Source organism: Lithobates pipiens, unplaced genomic scaffold (genome assembly GCF_037356315.1).
Source record: "Lithobates pipiens isolate NorthernLeopardFrog02 unplaced genomic scaffold, aLitPip1_a1.2 Scaffold_13, whole genome shotgun sequence".
NCBI classification, from domain to species: Eukaryota; Metazoa; Chordata; class Amphibia; order Anura; family Ranidae; genus Lithobates; species Lithobates pipiens.
This window is the reverse complement of record NW_027507718.1, coordinates 295,610,035-295,637,212: the sequence shown is the minus strand read 5'-3', so window position 1 is coordinate 295,637,212 and position 27,178 is coordinate 295,610,035. Positions and strand designations below refer to the sequence as shown.

The 27,178-nt window shown below is 41.8% G+C and overlaps 1 protein-coding gene across 1 annotated transcript in view; it reads left to right on the top strand.

Annotated features, from left to right (window-relative positions):
- The window catches only part of PRSS12 (serine protease 12), a 272,750-nt gene that overhangs the window by 29,620 nt on the left and 215,952 nt on the right, over window positions 1–27,178 (top strand). The window contains exon 2 of the mRNA XM_077476813.1: window positions 22,136–22,280. Coding sequence (XP_077332939.1) covers window positions 22,136–22,280 — 145 coding nt within the window. The remainder of the gene's footprint in view (window positions 1–22,135; window positions 22,281–27,178) is intronic.

Genomic DNA, 27,178 nt, shown 5'->3' with positions numbered 1-27,178 from the left:
TGGAAGGCAATGTCCTTGCCTCGCTGGACAGGGCGGTCAGCGGTAAGGTGCATATTACCGCTGACTCATGGTCCAGCAGGCATGGACAGGGACGTTACCTGTCTTTCACGGCCCATTGGGTCACTCTTCTGGCTGCTGGGAAGGATGCAGGACAAGGTGCAGTAGTGTTGGAGGTTGTTCCGCCACCACGCCTCCAAAATGCTACTATTGGTTGTGACACACCTCTCTCCTCCACCCCCTCCTCTTCTTCTTCCTCCATGGCCTCTTCCAGTGCTCTGTCCTCAGAACCAGCAGTGCTCCGTAGGCGTTGCAGGGGCTACGCAAGTACGCAGGCAAAACGATGCCATGCCGTGCTTGCGCTGGTTTGTTTGGGGGACAGGAGCCACACTGGGGCGGATGTTTTGTCAGCTCTTCAGGGGCAGGCCGAGAGGTGGTTGACGCCACGCCAGCTTAAGCCAGGAATGGTGGTTTGCGACAATGGCACCAACCTCCTTTCCGCCCTCCGACAGGGACAACTGACCCATGTGCCCTGTGTAGCTCACGTCCTTAACCTGGTGGTGCAGCGGTTCTTGGGCAGGTACCCCGGCTTACATGATGTCCTGAAGCAGGCCAGGAAAGTCTGTGTGCATTTCCGCCGATCATTTAATGCCTGTGCTCGGCTGGCTGAGCTCCAAAAGGAGTTGAACCTGCCCAAGAACCGCCTTATATGTGACATGCCCACCAGATGGAACTCAACATTGGCCATGCTGCAGCGGGTGCACACGCAGCAGAGGGCCATCAATGAGTACCTGTGCGACTATGGCACCAGGACAGGGTCAGGGGAGCTTGGTTTTTTCTCACCACGCCAGTGGGGCATGATCAGGGATGCATGCACTGTCCTGTCACCGTTTGAGGAGGCCACAAGGATGGTGAGCAGTGACAGTGCATGCATCAGTGACACTGTACCTCTTGTCCACCTCTTGGAGCATACGCTGCGTGGAATAATGGACAGGGCACTTGAGGCAGAACAGAGGCAGGAAGAGGAGGACTTCCTTGCCTCTCAAGGCCCCCTTTATCCAGACAGTGTTCCTGCTGTGCCACCCATCACACAGGAAGAGGGTGAGGAGGAGGAAGAGGAGGAGGAGGATGATTGTGTCAGCATGGAGGTGGAGGCTGGCACTCAGCATCAGCAGCAGCAGTCTTATAGGGATGATTTACAGTCCCAAGAAACACGTGGACTTGTACGTGGCTGGGAGGAGGTAGCTGCGGATCATGTTGTCCTTAGTGACCCAGAGGACTCCGGACCGAATGCCTCAGCTAACCTACGCTGCATGGCCTCCCTGATCCTGCAAAGCCTGCGGAAGGATCCTCGTATTCTTCGGATCAAGGAGAGGGACCATTACTGGCTGGCCACTCTCCTTGATCCACGGTACAAGGGTAAGGTTGCCGACCTTATCTTGCCATCGCAGAGGGAGCAGAGGATGAGACATCTCCGGGAGGCCTTGCAGAAAGCTCTGTGCAACGCGTTCCCAGAGACTGGGAGGTCACAAACTCCTGGTCCTGGACAACGTGTTGCTGAGGCATCAGTCAGAAGGAGCGGTGAAGAAGGTGGCCGTCTGACTGATTCTTTCAGACAATTTTTTAGTCCGCAGCCCCAAGGTATGATTGGTTCCAGCACCCATCGCCAGCGTCTAATTTACATGGTGCAGGAATACCTAGGGGCAAGGTCAGACTTGGACACCTTTCCCACCGAAAATCCTCTGGCTTACTGGGTCTTGAGGATGGATCACTGGCCAGAGCTTGCACAGTATGCAATTGAGCTACTGGCCTGTCCTGCATCCAGCGTTCTTTCGGAACGCACCTTCAGTGCTGCTGGTGGCTTTGTTACCGATCACAGGGTGCGCCTGTCCACCGAATCAGTTGATCGACTGACCTTCATCAAGATGAATCAGTCTTGGATCACCCACAGCTACCAAGCACCTGAAGCTGATGTAACCGAATAATTTTTTTTGAAATATCACATCCCTTCAAGACTGCCTATGCTGATGCTGAGTGACTGTCCTGTTATGTTGATTGTCTATCCTCTTCCTCCTCCGCTGATATGTTGGAAGAACATTTTTGGTTCTGGGTGATGCCAGCAGCCCAATTTTTCTGCCCCTGTTTAACAGGGGCATTTAAGTACAATTTTTGATGCAATGCTTTGCAGCAGGGCTAATTCCTGCAATAAAACTAGAGTATATGGCAGAGGTTGCAGTGTGATGGCACCAGCACCAGTGCCTAAGGCCCAATTTTTCTGCCCCTGTTTAACAGGGGCGTTTAAGTACAATTTTTGATGCAATGCTTTGCAGCAGGGCTAATTCCTGCAATAAAACTAGAGTATATGGCAGAGGTTGCAGTGTGATGGCACCAGTGCCTAAGGCCCAATTTTTCTGCCCCTGTTTAACAGGGACATGTAATTACAATTCTTGATATAATATTTCACAGGAGGGCCCCTTCCTGTGCCCACCCAGAGTAACGGTGAGGACTTATAGTGTTGTGGCACCAGCACCACAACCACCAAAGGTCAATTTTTCTACCACTGTTCAACAATGGCATGTAATTACAATTCTTGATATAATCGTTCACAGCAGGGCGCTCCAGCGCCCACCAAGAGTCACTTTGAGGGCTTACAATTTTGTGGCAAAACCAACACCTTGTTCCGCCATTTCTGCAGAGCATATAGCCCCTACTTTCAAACATCCAACTTACAAACATCTCCTCCTTGCAAACGCAAGGAGACAGCAGAAAGTGAGATGAAAAAAGATGGACGACAAAACAAATTATACAGGGGTGATAACCCTTCCCTATGTTTTCCAAAAAGCTTAAAAATAGTTTTTTTGACTGGAGCTACACTTTAAAAATGTACCAGTTGAAAATTACAAACAGATTCAACTTAACACAACAAACCTACACAGTCCCTGTCTTGTTTGCACCGCCTGTATACTGCTGTTCTGAGTATATAGGGCCTGGGGGCCACACGCATTTCCTTTTTTTAATATGGGTACAGGGTTCCCCTTAATATGCGTACAAGACCCAAATAGGCTGGTAATGGGCAGGGAGGGCTACCCATGCCATTTTTCTCAATGATTTTCAACCATATTGCAGGAACCAGATATAACATTAAAACCGCAAGCAGTTTTAAATGGTGTTATTTCCGTTTAATGTCATTTTGTGCAGGGACTGTTCTAAACACGGGAAACACGTGGCACTTCACAGGCATACTACAGACACCCCCCAGGCACCATATTTAAAGGAATATTTCACTTTTTTTTTCACTTTAATCGTCATTAAAATCAGTGCTCCCGCCAAAACGGCCGTTTTTAAAACTTTATTTTGCATTGACCCATGTCCCCTGAGGCAGGAGTCAGGTCCCCAAACCCTTTTTAGGACAATATCTTGCATATTAGCCGTTAAAATTAGCACTTTCCATTTCGAACGTTCGAGTCCCATAGACTTCAATGGGGTTCTAACGTTCGTAACGAACGTGGGGTCCGTTCGAAAGTTCTGGTGCGAACCGAACCGGGGGGTGTTCGGCTCATCCCTAGTACCCAGTTATATTATGTACACTTAGGAAATAATCCAGGCCTTTCTTAAAGCAATCTACTGAGCTGGCCAGAACCACCTCTGGAGGGTGTCTATTCCACATTTTCACAGCTCTTACTGTGAAGAAACCTTTCCATACTTGGAGATGAAATCTCTTTTCCTCTAGATGTAAAGAGTGCCCCCTTGTTGACTGTAAAGTGAACAACTCAACATCAAGTTCTCTATATGGACCCCTTATATATTTGTACATGTTGATCATACCCCCCCCCCCCCCCCCCCCTTAATCTCCTCTTATCAAGAGTGAATACATTCAGCTCCTCCATGCCTCTTATCAGTTTGGTTGCCCTTCTCTGCACTTTTTCCATTTCCCTGATATCCTCTTTGAGAACTGGTGCCCAAAACTGAACTGCATATTCCAGATGAGGTCTTACTAATGATTTGAACAGGGGCAAAATAATATCTTTCTCTCTGGAGTCCATACCTCTCTTAATACAAGAAAGGACTGCTCGCTTTGGAAACCGCAGCTTGGCATTGCATGCTATTATTGAGCTTATGATCTACCAAAACCCCCAGAACCTTCTCCACTATGGATCCCCCCAGTTGTACTCCCCCTAGTATGTATGATGCATGCATTTGCACTTCCAAGCCAATCATCACAGCCATATTTTTTACTGGCAACATTTTCCTGTCACTGGCATTTACTGGCAGGAGAAAAGTCGCCATTTTTTACTGGTTGCCAGTAAAAATACTGATGGTTGCAACACTGGTATCCACTCTGGGTCATTAAAGCTGAGTCAGTATGTAGTTCGCTCTCCCATTCTGCAGCAACTAAACTCAGGAGAGAGAGCACTGTGTACATGCACAGTTTGAATGGCCTGCAGCTGCCGCTAGAGGCACTAATTATAGTGCTCAATCTGTCGAGGGGCCAGCATTTTTTTGCAGAGAGGCCCCACAGCTGCATATGTAATAACTAATAAGTGGCGGAGTGGCATTTAAAACAGAAGGAGCATTGTACTATTACTATGTACTATTCAAAAGATATAGAATTTCCTAGGTGGCTTTTTGGAAAATGTTGCTGAAGGTCAACTTATACTTTAAGATACTCATGTATAGGACAAATAACTGAGAAAGTAAATTGTTTTAAACACTACCTATCAGTAATTTGCCTGTACAGAAAGTGCAGATGACTTTCCCACGCAAAATGTTTGCCGGGGAGGGCATGTATAAATGCAAGAAGACAACATCTGCACATGTATTCAGTAATGATGTAACAATTTCTATTGTTCCTGCATAACTGAGAGTTTGCAGAGGAAGAATGTCTATCCACAGCCCTTCCCAAAGCATTCATCTAGCTACCCACCACATACATTTATCTCCAGGGTTTGTATAGCAAGAGCTCTCTACTTGAGTTCCTTTGTCCACCGACCTGCCATGACTTTCTTTTATTTATGATAAGGAACATGCAGTAGGAGATCAAAAGTACTTAGTACTTTAGTACTGTGGAGCAAAGTTGAAAAGACTGGCAACTTGATTTCGAAGTAAGAAGCCTTTGTCTTTACTTCTATGGCTAGCTTTACTTGCATTTTTTTGGCCTTCATGTTAAAGACAGCCATTCAGTCTATCCTTTTACTAAGTTGGGTTGATTTACTAAAACCGGAGAGTGCAAGATTTCGTACAGATGTGCATGGTAGCCAATCAGTTTCTAACTTCAGCTTGTTAAATGAAGCTTTTAACAAAAAAAAAAAAAAAATGGAAGCTGATTGGTTTCTATGCAGTACAGCACCAGATTTTGAACTCTCAAGTTTTAGCAAATGAACCCCAACATTTCTTAACCAGGGTTCCTCTTGAAGTTGCTACCTGTTCCCTGAGCAGTGAACAATGTGGGATTGATCTATCTTCCACCTACACTGACTACCAATGCAAAGGGGCAACATTCTACTAACTACCAAGGTAAGGGGCACTTAAACAATGAACACATACTAAAGGACAAAAGAATTGTATTATCTGCATTTTTTTCTACAGTTTCTATTCATTTTTAGAATATTACTGGAAAAAAAAATTGTAGGGAGTTGCTAATCCAATTATATGCAGTGGTGTCAAACATGCTAGGTACAACTCATTACTTATTATTTTACTTAAAACTGTCTTTAACATATTGATCACACTAATGTCCCCAAGACCTGATAATTTTTTCAAGGGATGCTCGGTGTAAAAAGATTCATGGCTGCTCCATATAATTTAAGTTATAGAACTCTGCACCTATCAGAGTGTAGTTTGAACGGGTGCATGTGAGGAATTATTTCTGGAGTGGTCTGATATATATTAGGGTCAAGCCCAGAGGGCCTTAAATGAAGTGATGAAGGAATCATAGACACATCTGCTTCAGTATGATGACCTTTTGTTCCTTCAAAGCTCCCAAGATGGTCTCTAGACCAACAGGAATTCAACTCTAGCCCAGTGTAGCTATTTCAGTATTGCTGTTGTACACTGTAGATCTGGACCACTTTCACCCACTTAATTTATATCCAGCCTGTCCAGCTACTTTTATAGAACCGTTTAATTCAAATGGCTGTAAACCTCAGACATGAAATATGAACAAAGCATATCCATTTATCAGCCGTCAAAAATTACACTCACCTGCTTGCATTTTGCGAGTGAATTTTGAGGGCTGGCGAGGAAGGGCTGAGGCTGCATTGGTGGACACGGGTGGGACTGCATTGGTGGACACGGGTGGGACTGCATTGGTAGACAAGGGTGAAACTGCATTGGTGGACACAGGTGAGACTGCATTGGTGGACAAGGGTGAGACTGCATTGGTGGACACAGGTGAGGCTGCATTGGTAGACAAGGGCGAGACTGAATTGATGGCTACGGGTGAGGCTGCATTGATGAGCATGGATAAAGTTGCTTAATTCCGCATAAAACATTTAAGGGTAATTTCATGAGATCATTTATAAGGACGTGTTTATGGGTGGGGTAGGGAGGAGGTTGGATGGGGCAACTGGTGGCGAGTAACCCTTGAGTCCTGGCTAGTAGCTCAGGACTTGAAATTTTGAGCCCTGCCTTTATAGTGTGTACTTGTCTCAATCCAGAGTACTAAGTGTAATTTCTTTCTGCTGAATCGTTCCTCTGCTATCAACATGAATTACTTCTGCCAAATTTTCCTGACATGAAAATAATGGTGACAGAGGAGGGATCTGCAGCTGATTGACAGCCTCAGCTCTGTTCCTTCGTGGTGTGTGAAAGATTGTGTATGCCTTCCCTAGAATGAGCTCTCTGATGTAACTTCAGCCCTCTGCTTTTCAGAGCTGAGAAATCCTGTGTAAATTCTGCTCTTTGATTGGATGTAGGAGGATTTGTATATGTGAAGATTTACAACCACTTTAAACATAGATATTTTTCATTCTTGCCATGACACTTCACTGACAACTTCCTAACGTGTAATGGCATTAAGAGGAACAACTTTACTTCAACTTTGTAGCATCGGTCTTAGCATAACATAGCACAATCAAGAGTCGGTCTCCATATTCTAAGGCACTAGGTCTCCCTGGAGGAACACGTTCCCCCTCCTGTGTTCTCCCAAGGACAGGCAGAACCCACTGAGCAATCGCATGGTGGGCCTAGCTGTGTAATCCAACATATAAAGGTATTATTGCCACTGCAGTAGAATTTAGTGTCAAAGAGCCTAGTTAGTGTCACCAGTGTCACCAGTGCACAGTACTGTATTGATTTCTCTGCTTTTGATATTGGCATTTAATTAGTAAATCAGTGCCATCTAACATTCAACTGAATCTGTTTCCAGCTCTTGATGGTGTTCTTTAGTCAGACATAAATGTAATGCCTTTCTCTATATCGAATTGTTTGTTTAGCCCATCATTATGCTTATATAAAGAAGCGAAATACAAACTTTCTGTAAAGTGTTGATTTGGAGACTGTTTTCTTTTGTCGCATCATGGAGGAGTAATGCAGAGAACGGACTAAATGAGGCTTTATGTTGTCTGTTTGCAGAAGTGTAATTTGAAAAAAATGAACACGCTAAATAGGAAAAAAAAACCTTAATTGCAATTAAACACCAACAGCTGCCAAGTTCTCATACTATGGAAAATTGGAACTGATTGGAGAATACAGGAATTCAGTTCAAGCAGAAACAAGTAATCATTTCACTTGTGTCTTCATGGGTTTCCGAGGATATATAGGCTGATGTATCATAGTTTTATCTGTCTAGTGGGTAGAAGATATCATTTCATTTCGGTAACTTTATTTGCACATTTGGTTTTATACAGCAGAACAGAGTTTGATAGCAATATTTGCGTTCATTTTGTTATGTGCTAAATTTTACAGGAAATAATTGCAAGGGTATTATGCAAAGCATGTTAGGACTTGGGCATAAACAAGTAGAAGTAGACCGAGAATGATGGACAGAGAGACATATGCTCATTTTCTGGCTCATTGGACCCTGCCGCTACTTTTCTTGCTGTTCACCAGAGGGACTGAAGCGGTTAATATTTTCTTTCCAGTGAGGAAAGGCAATAAATGATCAGCCTGCACTGCTGACTGCTGGAATCCTAAATGTTCCAGCTAACTGGACAATGGCTGTTTAAATTGTAATAATAAAAGTATCAACTGGGTATTGGCTACAATGCATTGTATTTAGCATAGGTTCACGTGTCTGCACTTTTATATGGTGGGATTACATGGAACATTGACTCATGATAGGTATAATAATGGAAAAAAAATGACAATGATAGCGTACAATGTTAGACTACAGTATAAGTTGTGAATTTGAAACTCCAAAAACCTTAGCTGATACTGGTGTGCTGGTGGAAAATGACCAGATCAGGTAGAAAGGTCAGTTATCTATGGAAGTAAAACTGAAATGTTGGTAAAGCAGAACTAAACATGCCACATAAAAATGCCAACCAGCTGAGTTTTAGTTTTTTTGTTAGAAGAGACTTTTCAAGGCTCTTCGGCCCAAAACTTTTTTTTTGCTTGCATGACTCTGTCATGAGAGAAGTATAGGGCTGCCACTGCTGATATCTTCTGCTGGTTGCATGGCTATGTCTTTATTAGACCTGGAACATGTTATAGGTACATTTCAGAAAAAGTGTCAGTATTCCATATCTTCACACTTGTTTCAGGTCTGTCACTCATAAAGTAATACATGCTACCTCAGTTCCAAAAAAGTTGGAATGCTGTGTAAAATCTACATTAAAACAGAATGCAGTGATTTTCAAATCTCATACACCCATATTGTATTTACGATGGAAAATAGAAAACAAATGTTTAAACTGAGAAAAAAATAAGGTAAATTTGAAATTGTGGTTAGCACTTCCACCCAGGGCTAGTGCAAGGATTTTTGACACTCTAGGTGAAACCTCATTTTGTGCCCCCCCCGGCTCTGCCCCTGACTCCACCCCCTTTGCCCTGCCCTTGTAACACATGTGACCTACCTGCCATTTACACTGACCTACCTGACCATTACACTGACCTACCTGACACATACACTGACCTACCTGACCCCTACACTGACCTATCTGAAACATAAACTGACATACCTGACCATTACACTGATCTACCTGACCCCTACACTGACCTACCTGACCCATACACTGACCTACCTGACCCCTACATTGGCCTACCTGACAAATACACCGGCCTACCTGAAACATACACTGGCCTATCTGACATATACACTGACCTACCTGACCATCACACTGACCTACCTGACCCCTACACTGACCTACCTGACCCCTAGACTGACCTACCTGACCATTACACTGACCCACCTGACACATACACTGACCTACTTGACACATAAACTGACCTACCTAACACATGCACTGACCTACCTGACTTCTACCTCCTGCATTACTCACCCCCCACAACTCACACACACACAGCTTGATTAAGATCATGGAGGGTCCATCCTCCTCCTTACCTCTTCATGGCTTCATCATCCATCACATCAGGGCTCTCTTCAGCAGCGGGCAGGCAGTATAGCATAGGAGTTCCCACCAGCACCATCCAGCAGCTCCGTGATGTCCCCCCGCCAGCCAGGAGGTCAGCTAACAGTTGCTGTACCTCTCAATGCAAACATAATCTCCACCGAGCCCCACCCATTTCACTGAACTCACACAGACACAAGCTGCACCAGAGGGACAGGCTGGAGCAAAGGAGTCCCAGGGCAGCACTGTTACTGTTTGAGGAAATGTTTCAGCAGGGAGCTCAGCAGGACACATCGGGAGATTAGCGGCAAGCAGCGGATGTGTTCCCAGCCACAGGACAGCCAGCCCGGCACTGAACAGGGGCGAATGATCAGGAGAGGAGAGCCAAGCTCTACATGCCAGGAGCTTCACCAGGACAGAGGCGACGGCCTAGTTCGCCAAGTGGTAGTGCTGGTCCTGCTTCCATCTTGTAGCACTAGGATCACCGGTTTGAATCCCAAGCACGACACTACCTTCCTGGAGTTTGAATGTTCTCCATGTGCCTGCGTGGCTTTCCTCCCACACTCCAAAGACATGCTGGTAGGTTAATTGGATCCTGTCTAAATTGGCTCTAGTATGTACATGTATCAATGTGAGTTAGGGACCTTAGACTGTAAGCTCCTTGAGGCCAGGGATTGATGTGAGCGTGAAAAATATATGTGAAGTGCTGCGTAAACTGACAGAGCTATATAAGTAACAGAAAAAAGGGGAAAAACACCGCGCTATATCAAACAACAAGTGAAAAAAACAGCTGCCAACACTTCAAACAAACAATTTAAAACAATAAGTAGTGTAGCGCTTCTATTAAGTGAAAGTGTAATCCCATGAGAAAAAAACAGAATATGATCACAGGAAATCAAACTAATCAGTAATCACATGGGAAAATCAGTAATCACATGGGAAAAGTCCATAGGCAATCTCAAATAATAATAGAGTCCTCTATAGTGTGACTGGTGCACAAAGAGTGTAATAGAACTTCTTCAAAAGTCAGGTACAACCCAATATGTCAGCTTGTCTGAAGATATCAAAAAACTACTCTTACCGAATATGATGGACTCACACGGTCTTACGACGGTTGAGTCGAAAACGCTTGGGGTCCAGACCTAGGACCAGATGGTAGGTTGGTGGTGGTACGACCAGATGTAGAGAAGACTCCAAACGACTGTAGACAGGGGGTTCTCGGAATGTTCATCAGGTTGTCCAATTCAGATGTAACTCAATTGGAATTACAACTCCAAATGAGGAGTGAGGGGTTTGTAGAAATTAGAACAAAAAAGAAAAAAGAAAGCTCCACATGGTGCGGGTCAAAAAATATTAACCATCAGGTTTTATTAAAAGTCATATAATAGGATAAAAATTATGACTGGTGATCACAAGTGAACAAAATAAAAGCAATGTGGGGTGCCAAAAGCGAAACCGACGCGTTTCGACATAGAGTGTCTTCAACAGGGCCATTTTTTTATAGAGCTATATAAGTACCTGTAATAAATAAATAAATTGATGCCAGCAACACATCTCAAAAAAGTTGGGATTGGGCCATGTTTACCACAGTGTAGTATCCCTGGGAACTGAGGTGACCAGTCACTGGAGCTTTGGGAGAGGAATGTTTTCCCATTCTTGCCTGATATAGGATTCTAACTTCCCAACAGTCCTGGGTCTTCCTCCATATTTTTTGTTTGAAGATGCGCCAAACATTTTCAAATGGTGAAAGGTCTGGGCTACAGGCAGGCCAGTTAAGCACCAGACTCTTGTATGTAAGAAAGGCAGAAAATTTGCAATTTATAAAAAGTCCAGCAATGGCAGTCCTCAGACATCCCTCATCTCTTTTACAATGACTGCAGCAAATGAGCGGTCCTGGCCCATTTTTTTCATCCGTCAATTAACAAGAGTGCTGGGATAATGGATCTCCAGTACAGCGCAAGATGCGGTGCACTGCCAAAAATGCTACATACACTGTTTTTGGTGTGTTTTAATGTGTCGGTAACACTATTCAAATAAATGGGTAGCTCAGTGCTGCTGTGACTGGAGGAGGGAAGCATGTACAGATTTGTGGATGAGCAATACAGCAGCTCCATGCTGTTTCTTGTGATGATGGGGGCAAACTTAATATACCAGGTGCTGATCACTCACAATGCTAGTTTATTAATTAGACTTTTCTGAAGCAGAGGTTGGCCTATAGGTATGAAGCATGATTTGAAAACTACTGGGTTCCCTTTATTGCACTACAATAACAACTTAATGCAACACACATTAACATTTGTTAACACCTGTGTAATAAACCCCTCATACATATGTAAATAGGCCCTTAATGAAAATCCAGCTCTGCATACAGTATACTGTAGTTTTTGTGAAATATACACAGGTTGACACATAGGGGTTGATTTACTAAAAATAAAGCACGCAGAATCTGGTGCAGCTGTGCATGGTAGCCAATCAACTTCTAGCTTCAGCTTGTTCAATTGATATTTGACAACAAAACTGGAAGCTGATTGGTTTCTATGTAGAGTAGCACCAGATTTTTCATGCTCTTATTTTACAATTCTCCCCTGCACTGAACTGCTAAATTTGGTCTTGGTTTCTATATATCAGTGACCTTATGCAAGGATTAAAAACCCTGCATGAGTATAGCATTTTTCCTGTGCACTTAGAAGGAGGAACAGCAAATCACCGTAGGAAAAGCATATATATATATATATATATATATATATATATATATATGTGTGTATATAAAAAAAAACAGCATGCCTTAAGAACCTGAGAACAATTACAAAGGATAACATGTTCATTTGGAGAGATTTCAAGGCTGTAAATTATTTGGATTTAAAAGACCACTGGTGTGTAGTGTAACACTAGAACGGTTGTTTTATGAGACCCAGAGCAACAAACTGCTAGATTAACTTGGATACTGAAGTGGAAAGTCATTTGGTTCTTCCTATAATTTTTAAAGTCTTGTGGCTTTTTTTTCCCCATCTAAACAACATATCAATAAGTCATCATCAATAACCCAACAGAGAAGGCCATTCTCCTTACTCTTCTTTTTGAGGTTGGAACCTATAATATTCGTAGAGAGAATAGTACAATGAAACTAGTTTTTTGGATTGAAAGCATGTGTCTTCTGCTCTTTAAATTTTCTCCAAATCATTAATAAGTTTTATGCAATGCCAGTTAGGCACAACAAGCATACCGGCTACATCTCTTAATTTGCAGTGCAGTTGGCATGCTACAAATAATGATTGATGTGCTCTTTCCAAATTCTTGCAAGTACTACTTGTTTTTTCTTGAAGTCAGCTTGTTAGTTACGACTATTTTCACATAAGAAATTGAATATTTTTAAAACATTACCAAAGTCAGTTTCTTTTGTCATTTTGTTATAATGGTGCTAGCGTATGCAAGAGATTTATCTCATTTAGCAGAGCAAATAAAAAGTCTAGTAAATTTAATGATTAATTATTCATGATTATTACTAATACATCTGTGTGGAAACGTTTGTTAATGCTTAGACATCTTTGGATTGCTGCATGATTATTTTTAATAATATGGTGTTTTTTTTAATCTTAGTTATAATAATCAAAGTAAACCTTACAACGTGAGCAAATTTCTTATTTTTACTGAACAAATGATTTAAAGCTGAACAGTCAGTCTTGTACAGAGAGAATAGGGTAGCCAAATAGTCACAGCGGGAGACTTGTCCATTTGTACTGTATAGCGTGGATTGAGGAATTCGCTAGATTTTTATTTATTTTTTTTGTTCAGCCCACAGATTGAAAGAAAAAAAAATCTGTATGATCAGCTTTAAGCAGGGTATACACTAGTAGATTTTTGAAAAAAATTATTTTATTTCTAATAATTAGTGAGGTGACATCTGCGTTCATTTTCAACCATAGTGACAAGAAAATTTAAAGGAGCAGGTTGGAATTTTTTTTTTAAAATAAACGTTTTTTTTTTGTTTTTTTTACAGTGTGATGTGATGTGATTTTCATTTGGGACAATATATTTAGTCCAACAATCGAATGTAAAAAGCAAACTGAATTACAAAGGATATTTATCAAACCATCAATTTCTGTACACATTTTTTTTCAAATTTTCTTCTAGTGTGTACCCAGCAGTGAGCTTTTCCCCTATACCTTACTGCGGGTAAGACTGCCATGGCAATTTTTGCCTGACAAGTTCTATAATACGATATACAGACAGGGGTTTTTTTTTTCAGGGGGGACTTGGTGGAACTCAGTTCCACCACTGGCTCAGACTCTTTGGTGCCTGCTCACCACTATCACTTGCAAACACAGAAGTCTGGTTTCTGTGTTTACAAGTGACAGCTCTGCATTCTGTGTGTAAACCCCATGAACTCTGCACTAATGCAATCCTGTTATTTAATGCCCCTTTAAGACCCTTCTACTGTTTGTGAAATATGACCACACCCACTATTTGATGTGATTTGGAGGGTGTGTGTGGGGGGGAAGGGTTTTTGGGGGTCGTGGTTGAGTTCCAGCACCTATTTGAGAAAAAAAGCCCTGTATACAGACCAATTTTATGTGTAGCCCTACCTTTATAAGGGCCGCTGCATATTGCTTGTCCTCTTGTGCTGCCCTGACCCTGTGAACTTCCCACAGGGACAGGGCAGCACAAGTGACATACAAAAGTGACTATGTGTGTAAAAGTGTTATTGTGCACAGCTGCTCCCATGGCTGCAGCTTAAGAGACTAAATCTGGGTACACACTAGTAGATTTTCAGAAAGTTTGAACAAATATTTGTACAGAAATTGATGGCTTGATAAATGTCATTCGTAATTTAGTTTGCCTTTTACATTCGATTTTTCGGAATAAATATATTTTCCCAAATTAAAATCACATACACTGTAAAAAAACGTTCATTTTGATAAAAAATTACAACCTACTCCTTCCAATTTTCTTGTCACTATGGTTGAAAATAAACACTGATTTCACCACGCTCATGATTGGAAAAACAGTAATCAAAACAAATAAAACATTTTTGTTAAAAAATCTGCTAGCGTATACCCAGCTTAAAGTGGTTGTAAACCCTGGTAAAAAAAAACAAAAAACAACCCTGCAAAACAAAGGCATAGCATACTAGCTCATTATGAATTACTTACTTTAGATCAAAGCTCCCACAGCAATCCTCGTCTCCCCCTCTGGCCAGCGACATCTCTCCCGGGGGTTACTTCTGGGTATCGCGGCTTTAGCACTGTGATTGGCCGGAGCCACGACGACCTCATGCACGGGAGCCGCTGGTAACGTCACATACATACATGCCATTGCTTCAGTTTGTCCCAGCACGCATGTGTCGGTGACATTGGCACATGCAGAGGACAGGGGATATCCCCTAAACCGTGCAGGTTTAGGAGATATACAGGGTAGCTACAGGTAAGCCTTATTATAGGCTTACCTGCAGCATAAAGTTATTGTAAAGGGTTAACAACCACTTTAAAGCTGGTCATACAGTTTGGACATAATGCACGCCCTTTTAAGTGAACCACAGATACAGTGTGACTTTTTGTATTGGCAAAGACCAACAGTGAGTGTAATAAAGTGAGTGTAATAAAGTGTAAGACGGCCAAACCCTCGTACAGCACCCAAAGCTGGTCGAGAAGAGTCGGCAATCAGGTATGCACAGGATAACAAGCAAACACTAACGAATGGTAGCAGTTAAATATGAATAGTATAGAAAGAATAGTAAACACTGAATAATTGAATAGGCCCAAACAACTTTAACCAATTATAATGAGGTTATGACTAGAGAAAAGAACTGACCTGCAGGGAACTCTACTCCTATGGGGAGATTTAGGCAGTATTTGAGCCAGCTCATGCCCTTCAGCTGATGGGATAATGGTAGTCCAAGTGTCAGGCCTGAACACAGTCTTCACTGGCACAATGGAACTCAGAATGTAGGGAAGGGAAATCAGTCAGCAGGTAAATAGTGGGTATGATAAAAGGGGCAAATTCTTCTGAAATCTTAATTATGATGTCTGCATGCAGTGTCCATGTGTTGCTGACAAGAAGGGGCCTTGGGCATTAATTAGCCCAGTCTGCACACACAGGCAGTGATACAGAGTCTTTACCCTATCCAAGGTAAGGGTGACTGTGGTGTGGATGTAGATTCAGCGGTCAGCGTGGAAACCCTTGGCACGGTCCCTCGGTCGCCCGCCACAGGGCTAAAGGTCCTATGATGCTGCTCAGTGGTGAGATCACTCACGGATGAGGACATCAATGACTCCCAGGCTCCTTCATGGCCACAAACATTGCAGCCTAGCAGCAGCTCAAATGCCCACAGATATATCCTGGAGAGAAAAGAGCAGGCTTGTTCAGAGCACTTCTTTTATACCCTAATGGAAGTAATGTCCTCTGGATTATACTATGGTAGCCAGCACCTGGCTACATGTGTAAAAGTTAACACTGCACAAAAAAAAACACAATGAAAACAGTAATATAGAAAACAAATATGGTGTTTTCAACTTTATAAAGCCAGTTAAAACACAGAGAGGTCCAGTAATATGGGTTGGTTGGCTAAGCAACATTAAAATCTGGTTGGACAGTGTTTTGTAAAACTTGGTATGGCCCTCTTGGTTAGGGTCTCCAGATAGAAAAGTGGCCCATCTCCTTCCAAAACTGGAAAAATAAGCCCAATAAAATTACCCAAGAAACTATAATATGCAAAAGCACCAAAACAACATCTTATATGTATTTATTCATATTTTAGAGGTGCAGTTAATCAGTAACAAATGACTAAAAACCAGCTAGTGTGGCAAAGCTGCTCATGATTTACTCCAAGTGAGTATATTAGGTAGTCCGAAGCTATGAATTATGTATAAAATGTACTGATACTATATTGCAGCTGTTCAAGGACGTGGATGCAGTTGGCAGGTAACATCTGCGATATTGCCTATACTTTATGTATATGTCAGGTAAAAATAGAATACAAACTGGGACTTACTTGTAAATCTTCAAATTTAATTTGCTTGATTTTCTTGGAAAAAAAGGAAACAACATACAATGAGATAATTATATAATGTATATAGTTTTACTGTTGTAGCAATTTGGAATAGTTAATAGAACAAACTAATAGCCTTACCAATCTACCACCATTTTGGTTGGTTAAGTTATGCTCAGTATACATGGTGAGATTATTATACCTGCTGGCTGAATGAAAAAAAAAAAGCAATGTGTGATGCGAGGATTTCTCCTATTATTCTATTGTATTCTGACAGGCAGGCACTGATCTGCTGGTTTTCTATTGATTGACTTGTGTACAACTAGCCTGTCTGATTTTTCCCAAACAATCTATGGCTATGGCTGGCAACAATGATCATTGTATTCTGCAGATGGGGAAGGCTCCTCGCTTGCAAAACACAGTAGCTCAGTAGAAAGGATTCCCCCATCCACATTAAATGTGTGGATGGGGAAAGCGGCTCATTTTTTTTTTCCTTCAACCCACTGGTTGAAGGAAAAAAAATGTATTATGTATGGCTCGCCTTAACAAACATCTTCTTAATGTTGCTAGAGCATTTATACAAGTTCAAGAAATTATGGACTTAGAAGATCTAACCCCCTTCTCAAAATAAAGAGGAGAAATTTAGATCTATTTGGTCTTCCTGGATTTATTTCACTACTACTGCATCCTTTCAATCTCTTCAAACTCAATCTATGGAAGGACAAGTGGTCACACTTTGAGCTTTTGCTAAGTGGACAGAAAGGTCCAGATGAGGTGGAGGTGAGCCAGGTTGCACAAGCCCTCCGTCATGCCCACCTTCTTTTACAACCATTTCACCTTCTACCTTACACCGTATCCTGGTCTATGTTTCTTGATATATACAGTGCCTTTAAAAAGTATTCATACCCTTTGAAATTTTCTACATTTTGTCATGTTACAAACAAAAAGGTAAATGTATTTTATTGGGATTTTATGTGATAGACCAACACAAAGTGGCACATAATTGTGAAGTTGAAGGAAAATGATAAATGTTTTTCAATTTTTTTTAAATAAATAAATATCAGAAAATTGGGGCGTAGATTTGTATTCAGCCCCCCAAGTCAATACTTTGTAGAATCACCTGGAATTACAGCTGCAAGTCTTTTTGGGATGTCTCTACCAGCTTTGCACATCTAGAGGGCAGGGCAGAGAACTCCAGCTGATGCCAGCTGGGGAGGAGAGGAGGAGAGAGCAGGGAGTCACGTGAGCGCCTGGGAGGCACTGTAAAATCAGGTAGAAATCTGCTTTTTTTTATAAAGCACAGATACTAGGACACAGGTTGTTATTTAACAAAGATACATAATTTTTTAGCCACAGGGTGGGGAGCAGATCGGTGCTAGTGAGAGCTGACAGGCAGGGAAGAGAGGGGGGAGCAGGACAGAGGGAGACACAGGAGAGCTGCAGATAGCTGCGGAGGATGGAGGCAGATAAACTGACCACAGTGTGAGGGCTCAGCAGCCATGATAAACCGTAGTCAGTTTACAGGGGGGGAGCAGGATCAGACAGGTTTTTTAGACGATACAGCGGGTCAGATTACATAGCACAAGCACTATGCTGTTATTCATGCTTTAAGGGAGAAGGATCCATTTTTTTTTAGGGTAACAAACACTTTAAGGTAAGTCTTTCATAATGTGCTAGTATGTGATGCATACTGGCACATTATGACATTGCTTTGCAGGGTTTTTTTTTCTTTAACTGTGGTTTACTGCCTCTTTAGGCGCCAACCCTATTATAGTGACTCATGCAAAGCCGCACTCTTTTAAAGTGAAGTAGTTAGTAGGGTTTAACTAACAATATCAAACTTCTATGATTTGTGTTATTATTACTATTATAGTACTCTAGCAGGCTGCACCATGAATAGTAATATACCTTGCTGCTTTTACTGTGAATTAAAGGTTTATTATGTTTTTATAGCCTCGTGCATGAAATAAAACTCTAGCTAACATTTTTATTGCACATTTTAGGAAAATTATTAGTCTGACTTGTTTCAGGCAAGAAAGACACTTTTCTTTTCAGACACATTTTTGATGCAATATTAAAGTGGTGCTGCAGTTTCACCTTAAACCTAGACTTCTTCAATCTGCTTTCCTAAGTCATTTCAACAAGGGCTCCGAGGCTTTCATTTTTTTGGCACAAAGTAGTTCTGTCCTCGGAAGCTCATTGAAAGCTGCTGCCACTTAAATGACTAAGAACAGATGGAACCCAAGCAGTGCAGCATTCGGCCGACCCTCATAGGGGCACAAGCGGGAGAGTCTCTCACTTTGTGAAAGTTGAAAATCCTTTTAAATTGCAAAAGCTATTACTAGTCACATACTTTCAATAGGATGGGATATTCCCAAACTTACTGCTCTGTTAATTGAATGATGCCATCTAGGTCATCTATATCAGTAGAGTTTGCTGCAAAAATGAATAAACCAGAAAAATAAAAAAATAAAACTTACCACCGAATGATATAAATGCACTTCCAATGAACTTTACAAAACAACAAGTGAGAACTAAAAGTTGCAGGGGATAAAAATATAAAAACCCACATAGAGGTACATTAATCTGTAACATTAATGTATTTTTTATGGTCCTATTGATATAGAAAGGCTTTCTGCTCTCTACAATGGCTTGATATAAAAGATGACTTAATCAATAAACTGTACTACACTTCAAATGATTTGTTTTTCTGTCAGTTTCAGAACTTTGGTCATTTCCTTCTAACAACAAAAATATGTGAAGTGCTGCCAGTTTTCTGCAGGCAATTTTCTGACTTATTATTGATCCAAAAATATGCAATTTCCTGATAAACAGCTGTTGTGTTCAAATAACTGTAAAACTTGATTATTAAAGCTATTAATACATTTGAAGCCACCTAAGGCAATCTGTAGTGGAGGATTTATTTGAACGTGTTGTTACTCCTTTGTTCAAGGAATGGATTAAAAATTTTTAAACAGTCAACACATGAATATTTATAAGCATCGTTTTGTGCGAGGTAATGCATTGTTTTATTAGGCTGATTACTGATGGAGGCAAAGAAAGACACATTTAAAGTAATACTGATCATGTTTAAAACAAAGTTACTTCTGTGTGCTTATCATAAGTTAATCCTATCTGACAAAGAGATGTAAAGAGTAATGATGATAAAATAAAATAAAAATGCAGATTTTTGATTTGCCTTAATTATTTTTATTTAATTGTATGTGCAGATCTGTCTCACTTGTAAAGAATAATGCCCTCCAGGAATCTAGAAGGTCAAGTGAATGTACTGTATATTTTACTAAGGCTAGTTATACATTATATGCATAGATTTCTCTTGTTCAGCCTGTTGGCTGAACAAATAAGATCTAATAGATTTCTCTAGCCAGCTATTGTATTCAGACAACAACAGTACCTGCAGCTGTCTAGATACCTGAACATCTGAGGCCGCGTACACACGCGCGGACTGTTCGCCCAACTTTGTCCGTTCAACAGTTTCGGCAAACAGTCCGCTCAAACTTAGCATGGACGGACATGGCCACACACGACGGACGAACAGTTTGCTGAAACCGTGCGCGATGACGTGAACGGCACGTACGACGGGACGAAAAATACGACGTCCTATACACTGCATTATAGCTTTCGGCGTGAAAATCCTTTCTGAGCATGCGCGCAACTTTGTTTGACGAACAAGCCTACACACGGGCGGACTGTTCGCTCAAACAAGGTTTCAGCGGACAGTTTTTCGGAATTTCCGAAAAACCTTGTCCGTCCAACTGTCCGCTGAAACTGTCCGCTGAAAGCCCACACACGAGCGGACTGTCCGCCCAAACACTGTTCAGCGGACAAAGTTGGGCGAACAGTCCGCCCGTGTGTACGCGGCCTGACTGTTTTTTATAGGATACAATAACTGTTCAGCCGACAGTTTTACACCTGGCTCCTTGATTTTTCTATTGGCGTTTGACGAGCCCAAATAGTACGACAGCGTCATCCAGGGCATGAATTTTGGCCCTGGGTGGCGCTAAGAGACGAAATGTGAGCAGTAAATGGCCAGCTTAAAGCGGAGTTCCACCCTAAAAAAACATTTTGAACTATTTACAGTCCTTTTATAATATTAATAAACACTTGGGGGGAATTTTTTTTTAACTCACCAGAAATGCCTTGTTGCTATGTAGTGGCTCCTAATCTGCCCCTTCCGGGTCCACGGAGCATCCACAGAGCGCCGCATCACTTCCTCTCCCGCCTGTGCTCTTGAGAAATGTGAGTCATCATTTATCAGGAGTCAGTGGGCAGTACTGTGAGCAAAAATCACGTTATTTCCCGACAGGAAATCATGCGATTTAAAGCGGATCACATCTATGTTGCCATAACAATGGGGCGGGACCTTCCTCCGTCGCTGCCTATTGTTATGGCAACTCTCTAAACAATCGGCGCTACGGCCAGTGGAGCATCGCGCATGCACGAGATAGAGAGGTGCATCCGTCGCAAATACAGGAAGAGGTTGCAATTGGGCTTCACATGCCCACAATCATCATGACAATGGCCAGAAGAGGATTTTCTTCATAAAAAGAATCCAATAGAAAACAAATATAAACTTTATTTTGGTTATTAATGCTTTATGATTGAATGCCAGAAAAAAATAAAATAAAATTATGTGGCTGGAACTCAGCTTTAAGTGATCATTCGTGAATACTCTCAATGAACTTTGTAGAATTCTGTACATTTAAAAAACCTTTATGCATATTTGCAAACAAATAAAAGAATATGTAATTTGCCTGATTTGTGAACCCATTTACTTATTACTAGTGAAGAGTAGGGATGAGCTCGATGTTCGACTCGAACTTAAGTTCAAGTTGAACATCAGGTGTTCGCCTGTTCGCCGAATAGCGAACAATTTGGGGTGTTCGTGGCAAATTGGAAAGCCGCAGAACACCTTTTAAAAGTCTATGGGAGAAATCAAAAGTGCTAATTTTAAAGGCTTATATGCATGGTATTGTCATAAAAAGTGTTTGGGTACCCCGGTCCTACCCCCAGGGGACATGTATCAATGCACAAAAAAGTTTTAAAACTGGCCGTTTTTTTGGGAGCAGTGATTTTAATAATGCTTAAAGTGAAACAATAAAAGTGAAATATTCCTTTAAATTTGGCACCCAGGGGGTGTCTATAGTATGCCTATAAAGTGGTGCATGTTTCCCGTGTTTACAATAGTCCCTGCACAAAATGACATTTCTAAAGGAAAAAAGTCATTTAAAACTACGACTTTAAAAACTACTCGTGGCTAAAAGGCCTCCCCTGCTTATTCACAAAGCCTAAACTTCAGCTATAACTTTTTGTACAGTATGATAAAGAGAAAAACATATTTTGCAATGATAACAAAGCCTTTGTGTTTAATGATATCAGACCTAGATATAGTATGTGCTCAGTGTAATCTATTTCATCCTTACATTAAGAAAACATTCCTTCTCAAAAATTTCTGATGACCTTACAATTTATGGTTGTGCCCTAAGGTTACTGTGATGTGAATAGATCCTTTACCCTCAAGCAGATTGTCAGCATCAGGGGAATACATACATTTCTAAACTCAGTGGGATGCCATTTATTTAGCCATACTTCATCATCTAAACGCATTTTTAACAATTAACAGGGTCAGTGCGTCTACGAGGGAACCAGAAAAGCGAGTCAGAGGGAAACGTAGTGGAAGTCTATGTGAATGGTGCCTGGGGAACCATATGCAGCAGCCAGTGGGATGATAATGATGCCTCTGTCATATGCCGGCAGCTTGAACATGGGTAAGTGTTTCTATACATTTTGTATGCAATAGTGACTATCCTAAAGGGGACCTGCTGTGCTGTGAAAATATGTAGGCTGCCATTGCTGACCTCTCCTGTTGAAAGTGCTGATTGCCTGGCTGTTCTGCTGAACCAAAGGCTGCAATACCATAACAAATAGGAAAATTGGGAGTTTTGACTTTACTCTTACCTAAAATGATAATAATCCCTCCCTAAAAAAAATAAAATAATAAATGTAGCTGCATACCTGATGTTGCCATTGCTTCCTGTTCATTTGTTTGTGCAGTCTGCAGAATAAACAGCCTGTGAATGTTCCCTCTGTGTAGTTTTTGCCTGTAGGGTGATATCTTGTAATGTCTCCCTGGTGCCACCGCAAAGTGGCCGAGATTGTACACACACCCCTATCTTGGTTCTTTGCTCCTGGGATGCACATAAAGTAGGGGCCGCTGGTGCTTCTATTGGCTTTGCGCATTTGCAGGGCAGGCCATTGCCACTATTATTAGCTGGTGCAACAGGGGCCACTGATGTTTAGTGAGTGTACAGTACAAGCTGCTGGTGCAGAGTCTGGCTGGAACATATATGGTATAGGTCGCTGGCACTATGTTTGGCTGTTTCATGCACAGTACTGCATTTAGATGTCTAAGTGTAGTTATGCACATGCATCAGCCGGACAGCGCCAGAGCATAGGAAGGCCAGTGGCCAGTATTGCACATGCGCCGGCCATCGTCTTGTATCTTGTATCTTGTAACAGCACACATGGCCCCTATTGCCCATGTGATGGCTGGATACATCTGTGCACTGGATGGACTCCAAGGATTAAGTTCAGGGAAGATTGATGGAGGAACACAGGAAGGTCTAAAGAAAGTAATTGAAAAGTGGAGAGGCATATACTTTATAGTATATACAAAATATATATATATATATATTATTATTTTTTATTATTTACTACTATTTTGGTGGAACTCAAGGGAAGTTTTACTTTAATGGTTTATTGCTACTTTAACTTGCTGTGTGCATATTTTTAGTTATGGACTCTGAAATACTGAGGTTGGAGACAGCCAGGCAAGTAGCATTTTCATTAACTAGTCAGAAATGGCAGCCCCTAACTTTCTCTCAGCACAGAGTTTCTTTAAAGGCTTCTACAAATTACCCAACCATTTCCTGTCTGTTTCTGATCACCCGTAATAAATTGAAAAACTCTTATCTTGTATAGTACAAGACACAGTCAAGATAGACCCTTAGTTATAGGCTGCTCCCTTCAGGTGATCAAATGCTGGCAAAGCATTTGAACATGCCCCCTTGGGCATACCTCTGTAATTCTGCCCCACCCCATGAGACCTTGTATCTTGTAGATGGTTGACCTCTTGTTCCTTATGGAGAAGCTCCAATGCTTAACTAGTTCATAATTACTTTAAATTATTCAATCAACACAATAAGCTCATCACTGCTTTCTGCATTAACAATAGAAGCAGTGCACCCAGATTGGTACAACCTCGGTAATACCTTGGGAACTGTACCTTGACCCCACGCTGTAGGGGCAGACTGTAATGGTTTTCAAGTACTAGGTTCTGCTTGGGCACTCACCTTGGAACTGAGAACAATGTGTGAAGTTAGCTGCAGGAAGTAAAGGAATGTGGTCCATTCCTATGGCTCCCAGACCCTGAAGCCTGGACCCATATGGGGATCAGCGATGTGGAAAGGTAAGACAGGTCATTCTGTTATCAGTCCTTTAATGTATCCTCATACCAAGTATGAAACTTAAAAGAAAATAATGTTTTCAAAATAACAAACACACATACTGACCTAGGTGGATGCAGCCATGATGCTGCATCTATACCCCATCGTTTTTAAGACCGAGAACTGAGCGATCAAAGACCATTGATCACTCAGTTCTCAGTCTTCATTAATGCAGAGAGCTGGTCACTGTCAGTCACTGGCTCACAGCTCTGCACCTCCAGCATTTACTGGGCACTGGGGGAGGGTGTGGCTGGCTTAGGCTCTCAGTGGCACACTGAGCAAGCTGCCTGTCAGGCATCTGGGTAGATCCTGACATTAAAGTCAGGATCTCTCCAGTGTCTGGTCCAGCTGAGTGAATACAGGTCACAGGAGTGCAAAACTGAGTGCTTGCCTGTGATACACAGAAGAAGTATGGCCAAAAGTGCTTACTCCACTTCTGCACCCTGCTTCATGAGTACCCCACAAGGAAATACCCTCACTGATAGCAATGGCAGAAACCAGGTGCAAGGGAACTGTAGCAAAAGCTCAGGCATACATTTGCTGCATCAATGGGCTGCAAAGCACTCAAACTGTTCTGAATGGCATTGCACTGAAGCAGAACCCTATTTTAACACCAGTCTTTGCATTTGATTATAGCTCAGGCACACAACCAGCGTTGCCTATTTGACCAAGGCAGATTTCTTTACAACTATGTCTGAATTTCTAGATCAACAGCCTTACAAGCCATCTCTGTCCAGAGCCCAAAAGTGCTAGGCTTCTTTTCCACTTCCACCCTTTGTACCTGAGTTAGATCATCTATTACAAAAGGTAGACATGGAAAACTTTTAAGAAGACTAGGCCACAGATTTCTCACCCCCAGGCTCCCATACACATGATGCTATGGCTTCATTCAATATGCTTGTCAATATAGATATGCTCACTTCCGATGTGTGCAAAAGCCTCAGTATAGTCGCACATGATTCTCATCTGTCTCGCTATGCCCATCAAAGTACTAAGAGACCAACAATATCTAAAAATACATTTCTCATTCATGAAAAAATAGAACAGGCAATTTATGAGGTTTCTTCCAATAGGTGTGGAAATACAGTGGCAATGTATGTCAAACACCTGACAGCACCTGTGTGCATGAGACCTTTTACAATCGCAAGTAGGAGCCTGTGTGAACAAGGCTACAAGTTTCTGTCTAGCGTTAGTTGCTGTCTGTGTCCCTTCTGGGAACATTCGCTATCTCGGTTTGTCCTGGTGACCATTGTCTAGGATGTGATAGGAAATACAAAAGCACTATTGTCCCTGGCATGAATGGTGAGAGAAAAAAAGGGACCCCTGTTTTGGTGGCAATTGTCTAAAGCTGGCCATAGACAGATTGAATCCTACTGAACTGGCCGAGATTCAAACCATTTTTAGGCAGGCTGAATGTACCTAAGTGGATCGATTGATCGCCTTGTGTACAATTTTAGATGCTAGTGGGTGCTATAGCCACTAGCAATAATCACTGTCTTCCCGAACAGGAATGGCTTCATCCCCCTCCCCCCCCCCCCCCCGCGCGATGGGAGAATACTTTGGCTCCGTGAGAGGGATTGCATTATCAACACTTTCTGTATTGATGGGGGAGTTGAACACATTTCTTTACTGCAACCACAGAAACAACTTTATCTATGGTTAGCCTTAAGCCTCGTACACTCCATCAGACAATTGTTGGCGAACTTTCCGTGGACAAATGTTGAATGTCAGGTTTATAAATTTTCTGCGGACAATAGTCTGTTGTCAGATTTTCCAAACATGTGTGCACAAGGACAAAAGTTCAATAGAAATACGTATACTTGGAAGCAAGGACGCGCCAAAAGCGGCTGGTCTTATAAAACTAGCGTTCGTAATGGAGACTTCACATTCGTGACGTGGCAAATTAATTAATTATCTCGAAATGCAGAGCACATTCTCTTCTTCTTTAATGGGTTAATAATGAAGCTGGTTTGCTGGTGATACTGATGGAGTTATGCCAAAGGTATTTAAAAAGGCTTTTTTTTCTAGTGATATTAAGAATAATATTATTATGTAACTGCCTACTCCCAAACTGTCATTTGAATTAAAACACGTAGCCAAGTATTATTCTACATCATTTTTTATTGTGCTTTAAAAAAGAAAACAAAGAAAATCAGACATGCTATCTGCCAATGGAACTTAACCAAAAAGTGCATTCTATGCATCCAAAAATATAAAAAATATACCAAATCAAATCATTATTCAACCAAAAAATAAAATAAAAGCCTCATGCATGTGTTCTGCTTCTTAATATAGGGGGTCAACAATGCCAAGAGTTGGTGAAAGCAGGGGTCCGTCATCTGGAGATAATTCCAAAAATCATCCAGATTATTCTCCTGGAGCTCCCGCAGCAAAGGCATATGACATAATTGGTCACGTTTAATAAAGCAACCAATTTTTGGTCCAAGAACTCCTCCTCCTCCTTTTCCTGGACTGGACTTGGGTCAAAGCAATAACTCCAAGGCCATTAATAAATAACATGTTTTCTCCTCCGATTCCGCAACATGGCTGGTTGATGAACGGGCGTTCAGAAACGAACTAAAAAGCGCAAAATAAAAAGCGCAAAATGAAAAGTGCGAATCAACACTCACCAAACATCTACTAACACGAAATTAGCAGAAGGAGCCAAAAGGGTGGCGCATGACAATTGAACTTCCTCTTTATCTGCTCGTAGTACATCTAGTATGTCACTACGTTCGTGTTTGGTGGCTGACAATTCCTTGCTGTTTGTATGCAAGACAAGTTCCTGGCTAACACCCTTCGGACAAAAGTCTGAGGTTTTGTCTGCTGAAAATCCAATCGTGTGTACGAGGCTTAAAAGTGTATGTCCCCTTACTTTGGGGAGATTTTTCTACTTCCCTTGTTTGAAGGGAAATTTCAATGAGCTATAAACAGAAAACAACAGAATCTGATAGCTCACTTCATATGCTATCTGAAAGTTTGACAAGTTTGACAAGTATGTATGGACCGGTGCACCCATCCTGGTGTACTTGTCAAACTGGGCTGTGCGGGTGAGTTTTTACAGCCACCACATCTCCTTTAACTTATATAGGCTTCCTGCCATCAGCTCCATTACAGCCTAAAAAGATAAACAAGTGGCTCTTCACGTGGTACTGCGCCCA